Source organism: Lepus europaeus, chromosome 10, assembly GCF_033115175.1.
Source record: "Lepus europaeus isolate LE1 chromosome 10, mLepTim1.pri, whole genome shotgun sequence".
Lineage (NCBI taxonomy): Eukaryota > Metazoa > Chordata > Mammalia > Lagomorpha > Leporidae > Lepus > Lepus europaeus.
Genome location: NC_084836.1, coordinates 28,633,026 through 28,640,905, shown reverse-complemented (window position 1 = coordinate 28,640,905; position 7,880 = coordinate 28,633,026). Strand labels below are relative to the sequence as shown.

General features: G+C 42.5%; 1 protein-coding gene across 1 annotated transcript; it reads right to left on the bottom strand.

Annotated features, from left to right (window-relative positions):
* Positions 1-4,936: 4,936 nt before the first annotated feature.
* Positions 4,937-7,610, bottom strand: BTG1 (BTG anti-proliferation factor 1). Its single transcript, XM_062203135.1, has 2 exons — positions 7,151-7,610; positions 4,937-6,269 (listed from the first exon to the last, which is right to left on the bottom strand). The coding sequence occupies exons 1-2, from the start codon at positions 7,296-7,298 to the stop codon at positions 5,902-5,904; spliced, it is 516 nt and encodes a 171-aa protein (XP_062059119.1). The 5' UTR covers positions 7,299-7,610; the 3' UTR covers positions 4,937-5,901.
* Between the last annotated feature and the right edge of the window lie 270 nt (positions 7,611-7,880).

The window sequence follows — 7,880 nt, the reverse complement described above, 5'->3', positions numbered from 1 at the left end:
GCCAGGGATTCCAACTCATTTGTGCATGAGCCCAGTACTAGTATTCTCTGCACTAAAGATCAGCAGCCTCTCACGGATGTCTAGTTGTAGACACCTGCACATGTCCTGGGCAAACAGGAAAAATTTCAAGAATACAAATGACTACAGATGGCCAACTAACAATGAGAAGTTAAAAGATATGGTCTGACAATGTGAAACAGGTGAGTAAGTCATATACCAAAATGTACCAATAGTTAAGAGCTTGGATTCTGAGGTCAGAGAGGAGTGAGTTCAAATTGTAATCAGCTATTTATTGTTTGGTTTTAGGGCAAATTATTTGGGCTCTACTTCGTCTTTCTAAACATAGAATGATTTAAAAACATTGACCTACCTGCCAACCTCACCCAGTTGCTGGAAGGTCAGATAGGTATATTGATAACTTGAAGGCTCACAAGTATAATTTACAGGAAATACAATTCCATTTAGTCTATTGACTTCAGGGGACAAAACTGCCATAAATCTTGCCTAGAAAATGTATTCAATCCTGCTTACAATGCAATTGTCAAGTCTAATCAGTTTAGGTTTATGCTCATTTATGGAAGCTTCTCAAATAAAGTCCAGTTTGTTCTCCATCTTTTCTTCTAAAAATTTAGAGATGGCTTAGAACAAAAGGGATAAGATACAGGGACATGCAACTAACCCATAACCGCTAAAATAATTATCAACCTAAAACTCTAATAATTCAATTGAATAAATCAGTATTACAAAGATCCTATAAAAATTTCTCTAAAAAACATGTGAATTTCAATGCATAGCAATAGTTAAAAAAATCGAGGACTTTGGTAGTAACACTTGCTTTTGAAATCTGTTAGCAGATAAAATTATTTAAGGCAACTATCTTTGTATTGCTATGACAGTTTCTTATTTTCAGACTTACAACTTAGAGGAGGAATTTCATAATTATGAGTTATTCTTGGAAGAGAGCAAACACTCAACCTACTTTAGTGATAATCTAGAGAAATAGTCTCTAGACATTTTCCAACAGATACATCAATAAAATTTTTAGTGTATCCTCAATTTACACATTTATCATTCACACACACATCATTTTTATTAACTGAAATTTTTTTTAAAAAGAAAAGTACCCATGGGTAAATGTCTTCTACCAATCTTCCAATTTGAAATTTTAAGTAGTTTTGTATGATATTCTCCAAGTAGAGGAATCCACTTAACTTTTCTCCTGTCTGGCAGTCCCTATTGTGATGGCAGAAGTATAGCTTATGATCTTCCTTCCACCCCTAGGAACAGGGTCACAAATGGCCTACACAACTTCAAAGTACAAGGAAAGAGGCTATCATCTGAGTGGCTTATAACAGCTTAAAAACATATTCTCCCTTCATAAAATACTAGAGAAAAGGGCATAAGCATTGTTTGACTTTCCTTAAAAAGCCTGTAGGAGTATGCTTTATTTATGCTTCCCATCCACACCTCCTCCAAACCCAGTCTCCTCACAGTCAATAAACCTGTACCACCACTTTGACCTGTATGCTCACAGAAACAAACTGAGTGCAGACTTTGCCTCAGATTCATGACGTGCAGGATCCCTACAGTAGTGATTTCCAAACATTCTGCTGCACAGACCACTCTTAATATACACCTATGACCACAGCCAGTGAATTATCACCAAACCTTTACATTCCTCACCTCCCACTTTTCATTTCCCCCACCACTCTTTATATAACCCTAGACTCAAAATTATTTCACCCTTCAACATCAGGCCTCCCTGTAGCCATGCAGAATTCCCAAAAGGACACTGTATCTTCAGCATCACAATGATAAATATCAAGAAAATGCTCATAAGGATGTCAAAATTTGAACTCCAAACCAATCACGATATGACAAGAAGCATTAAAAAAAATTAGAATCCTATGGATGGAAGTCTTATTGTTTATTCCTGTTTAACATATGGAGCAACACAAGAAATTGATAAACCAATTAAAACTTCAGTCAAAAAATTCTGGGTATCAATTATACTCAAAAAATTATTGAAGAAATCTTATCAATCCTCAATATTAATACAATCTAAGGCTTACTTGTTTAAGAGAATCTCAAAAAATACAAAGTTAACATCTTACTTAACAGAGTTCCTTTAACCTTCTATTTCCCACAAGAAAATATAGACTCCTCCATACAACCAGCAATCCTAACTCATAACATGTTTCTCTAATCTATTTACAGTCCCACACATAAAAGCAAATGATTTATGGACTCAAACAACTTAGTATTATTAGTAGTAAAAACTATTTCACTGTAAAAGATTTAATATTATGTTCCAAACATGAAAAGAAGCCAGTTATATTTTGACAAGCAGCTTTACATTAAAGTTCACCTGCACAGATTGAGAGAGATGTCTAAACTACTTCCAGTCTGTATACCTTCAGATAAAGACCAAATCTACTGTTTCAGGCAATCTGAGATACTGTTTGAAGTCCCTGCATAGACAAAACTATTGACAAAATTCTCCCCATGTAGTTTATCAAGTCCATCTATCTCATCATCACATCATCTGAAATAGTGGTGAAAAAAGAAGAGCAAATAGTTTTAAACTTCACCATGTGAGATACAGCTTTAGTTACCATCTTTCTGTAAAGAGGAAGAAGAGTATCAGAAACATTAAAAATCACTGAGGGAAAAAAGTCTAACAGTAGATTTATGTATTCCTAAGATTAAAGGGAGCCTAGAAGCCTTTTGTCATTATACACTAGACATCAAGAATACTGCTTCCTTCCTTTTAACTTGAAGGCCGATTCCATCATCTGCAACACCTATACAAAACAACACCTATACAAAACAAAATTACTTGCAATGTAAGTAAACCCAGTGGCTGAAGGGACGGAACCATTTGTGTAATTATACCAGAAAGCCATCTTCTGGTGGCCTCTCCAGTCTATTACTGCAGAAATACTGCAAATAAGGAGAAAAGACTAGATTCCCATCACAGGCAACAGAAAGAACAGCCACATTATCCTGCATTAATTAGAATACCTCTAGCTGTAAAACCCACTTCAAGCCTTGTTTCAGCATTACAGAACAAACACCATTACAGAGACACTATTTATACCTAGAGAAGAGAAAATGATTTTAAAACTACCTGTTAAAATGTGGAAAACATTCCTCAAACTTATTACCAATCCTAACTATGAATTCCTGGTGCCACTGGTAACTAATTTTGAAAGCAGTCACTCTCTCTTAAAAGGATTTAACGATTTTAACTCAGTATAAAAAAGTATAAAATATCTTGAAAATTATACTATTCCATTAAGAAATACACAATTGTTGGACACATGGAGGCGTGGCACACACACCTGCACATGCATACAGCAGACACGCAAATGTTTTTGTCAAAATACCTAGGCAAAACATTCCCTAGAAGCAGTTAACAAGAAATAGCAAACAGCTACTGTACCGCAGGCATCGGCTCAGCTTAATTGTCTGGGGAATTTAAGGTTAAAGGCACAGGAAACAGCTGGAAGCTAGGTCTGAGTGATGTTAGCAAGCTTCTTAGAGAGGAACTTAATAAACAGCTCCTCATATGCCAGACATCATCTGAATTCTAAAATAAACACTTTGTTCTCTTCCCACCAAATTTTTTCCATTTGAGAAAAGATTTTATGCCAAAAGTTTTAGGGATGAAGACATGCCCCCCAACCTGTCCGAAGACCATCCTCCTCTTGTTTCCTGCCTCAACGATTTAGTACGCAAAGCTTCAGCAACATTTACTTGGCCTCAAAGGAGTTACCGGAAGAAACGCAGTTGGTACATGATCACTGTCAGCTCTGACTGGGATGAGAATTCTACCAGCAATCATTCTTAACTTTGAAAAACTGACGGCCTTTAAACAGAAACAATTGAAAAATAAACCACAACAACTGGTAGGGAGTAGCAGTCTACACCTTGCGGTCCTAAGAATTCAGATTCCCAAGAATGGCCTGCCAATTAAGTACTCATATATAAACATCTTTATTCTTATATCTGCATGTTTAGCTGTGTATTCCTGTGGTATACAAAATCAGAATCTTACAGGTAGAGAGAAATCCTCGAGTTTGTGGTTACTAATATCAAGTAACTTTTATATAATTTAGATTACATAATGTGTTTCTAGCATGAACATATTTACATGTATACCAAGCCCCCCACCCCCCCCAAAAAAGAGCCAACACAGGATAAGTTGTAAGTTATTTAACTGTGTAAAAATAAAGTTTTCCACTTTCAATTTCCACTGAAAAATCATGTTACCCTCTGTAACCCAAGAATTACAGCCAATCTTTATTTGGGGTAGGGAAGTCACTACACTTTGGCATTTTCAATGTCCCTTTAGGTTCTCAGAAACTGCAATCAAAGCCTGAAAATGAGGAATCGAGAAAGCATTTCAATCTTTGAGAATAAAAGTTTGTAGACGTACCTTTTGTTGAATCCCAGCTTAAGTGATTTTTATGTAAATCTTGCAGGTGATGAAATCAAAAGTCAACCAATCTCTCTGCAGTGATTAGCCTGTTCTTTAAAACTATGGGTCACCTGCCCCAGGATTTTCTAATCAAACAAGGAATCCGAGGGGCAGAATGTTTTTCAAAGGTGGGTAGGGTCAGAATGGACATTTTATATCTTCACTTCAACAGGGAAGCAATAAAATGTAATCCTTTGAGTATCACTGTTTTGATTGATGTTACTATCCTCATTTCATGAGACTATTAGCCTGTGAATGTGTCCATGTTTTGACTTAAAAAAAATTACTTCTGTGTTTCTTCTAACACCTAAATATGTACACACAGATCTTCCTCATCAAATGTTTTCTCCCCATGACCAGTGTGCAACTGACATTCACATAGCTTATTGAACCTAAATATTCCCAGAAAAATATTCTTTTAGCTGAACCTCTATAATCATGACAAGAGATTGATTAAAATGCCAAGATAAGAAACAATTTATTATAGAGAGAAGAAAAATTTCTCATCCAAAATATAGAAATCTGTACAACTTTGCCACAATCAATATACATGAACTGTACAAATTTACACCAGTTCATAATTTACCAAATAAAAGATGACTAACAAAGTTCACAAAATAGATGGTGGTTTGTGGAAAAGACTTTTACCCAATTAAGTACAAGGAAAGTTACAAACCAGACCTCCACTTTCTAAAAATAAGAAGTTTACTCAGTCTTAGAAAACTACAAGCTAGCAAATGTACAGAGAGCTGGCTGGTGCTAACACCACAGTTGAGACAGTGTCTTTTTTTAAGGGTCTTTTTTTTTTTAAAGCCTGTTGCCATGGCAGATTCCGGTCACTTGCTACCTTCAGGGCCAAAAAACACAATACAAGATCTGACCATTTCCCCAGGTCATGCTTACTAGTTTGTCTTTATGTACATTTATACATATTTAAGTGCTAGGTAAAAGTCTTGTCGTAAAATTTCCAGTACTACCATGTTTTAAAACATTGGGCTTTCCTATTGAGCTGCCAAAAAGATTAACGATAACAATTTCCAAGTGTTAATAGTGCAAATTCCTCTGCCAAGATCTACTGCAGAGAAGGGTTCATTGAAATACAGATTTTCATTAAAGGGACTGATGTAAAATTGTAGATAAAATGTCTGGGAGAAATTGAAACCACCCTAGGACTTCACTCCCTAGCAAATAAAGTGATCATTTACTTGGACTCACAGGCTATTAAATCATTGAAAGGTACTGTCCAAACTATGGCACTGTCACTTAAAAAAAATTTTTTTTTACCACTCTATCTTGTGCCAGATCTTCACAGCTGTGACATGGTTTAAATTCCATAATCCATCCCCAAGAGGAGCCCACCCAAAGCAAAAATCAAATTTATCCATCCATCATAAGATGATCCATCCACAGACTATATCTTAACCTGATACAGTCATCATATTGTAGTTTTTGGAAGGGCTTGTTCTGCCCAAGAGAAGTTCCTCCTTACAGCTGATTCTGCTGTCTACCATTTGCACGTTGCTGCTGTTTTGAGTGCTACCTCCTGCTGGTGAGGCTTCGTACAGCACGCAGATGGAGCCATCCTCTCCAATTCTGTAGGACACTTCGTAGGGGTCAACCCAGAGTGTGAGTTCACTTGGGAGAAGCCTGAACAGCTCCTGACTGCTCAGTCCAATCCGCTGTGCTGCCTGTCCAATCAGAGGATCCATTTTATGGTTGATGCGGATACAACGGTAACCTGATCCCTTGCACGGCTTTTCTGGGAACCAGTGGTGTTTATAATGTTCTACAGAAGAAAAGAACAGAGAAAACAATGCTTACATCTTTACTGTCGGCGCCGCTCCTTCGCGGAGCCGGACGTGAAAAACTACCAACTTTTTACAAACGGCCAGGACCGCACTCGCGGCTGTTGCGGGGATGGGGCAAGAGCGGGCAGGGCTTTGGAAAGACCATGGGAATAGCACGGGACATATCCGTCTCCGGGAACCCAACCGGTCGAGCCGCCAAAACAGGACTCGGGCGCGCAGCCTCCGCCAGCCGGGGAGCCGGCTGGCCCCGGCGGCCAGGCGGGAACCTGTTTACTTTCTCCACCCCACCCTGGCCTCACACAATGGAGTTTATGGCTCCGGAGCAGAGAAGCGCCACCGGACTGTTAACCCCGAAGGGAAGAAAAACAAGCAACCCTAAACCACGCTCTGGGCAGGGCTCTAATTGTACCGCTGACAAATCTGATGATTAATAGGCAGGGGCAGGAGGTGCGGGCAGACGGCACGTCCGTCCCGAGCTGGAGCTGGCTCCGGGGCACCACCCCGGGGGGCCCGGGCGCCCACCCCGCAACGGTCGGAAAGGGGCTGGGGGGGAGGGGGCGTCGAACCCACCCCAGCCCCGCAGCTCCTTTGTCCCCAAACCCGCCGACGGTCCACGGACCGCGGCCCTCCCCCACCCCCCGGTCGGCTTTAGTTTTTCTTTGTTGTGAGTCTGTTTCCTTCTCCCCTCTGCTGACCAGCCCGGCTCCCGAGCCCTCCCTGGGACCCTCCGCTGGCGGCCGCCGGCTGCCGTCCGCCACGTCCCGCCGAGGGACAGGAGCGCCCGCCGGCCCCCCGGCGGCTGCCACGGCTCCCGCAGTAGGGGTGCGGGTCCCGCGGCCCCCTCTCGTTGCCCGCTCACCTGCCAGCAGCTCCTGGAGGCTCTGGCTGAAGGTCTGCAGCTGTCGCTCGCTCGTGAGACCCTTGGTGCGGAGGAACTTGGAGATGAAGGACACGGCGGCGGCGATCTCGCCTATCATGGTGGCGGCCCGAGTGTAGAAGGGATGCATGGGGGCGGCGGGCGGGGGCAGCCCGGGGCGGCCGGGGCTCGGCAGCGCGGCCCCGACAGCGGAGCGGCCACCCCGGGCTCCCTCACAGGTCAGAGGGCTGGGAGGGAGAGAGGGCGTGAGGGGCAGTCGGCTACTTTTTTTTCCCTCCCCCCCTTTTTTTAGAGTAAAAAAAAAGTTATTTTCGAGACAGGAGGCGGCGGGAGAGAGGAAGAGACGAGCGACGGCGGCCTGGTCACATCGCTCGGACCTCCCCAGCCGCCTCCGCCTCCAGCTCCGTAGCCTCCGACAACCCCAACAGTGGCATTTCCAGCTCCGAGGGGCGAAGAGATGCGGCCGCCGTGCAGCGCCTTTTATAGCGCCGCGAACGGAAGTGGCGTAGCTGGAGCGTGACGGCCGGCTCCAGCCAATCCGGAGATCGCACCATTGTGACGCAAGCAGATTCGGAGACGGAGGGGGCGGGAAAAGGGCTCAGGGGGGTGGGTCCAGAGACGGGGAGGAGAGGGAGGAGTTGACGTAATCCGCTTGTAAACAAATAAACCCCGAGAGGCGGCCGGAGACCGACTGGCCGTGTTGGGGAACCGA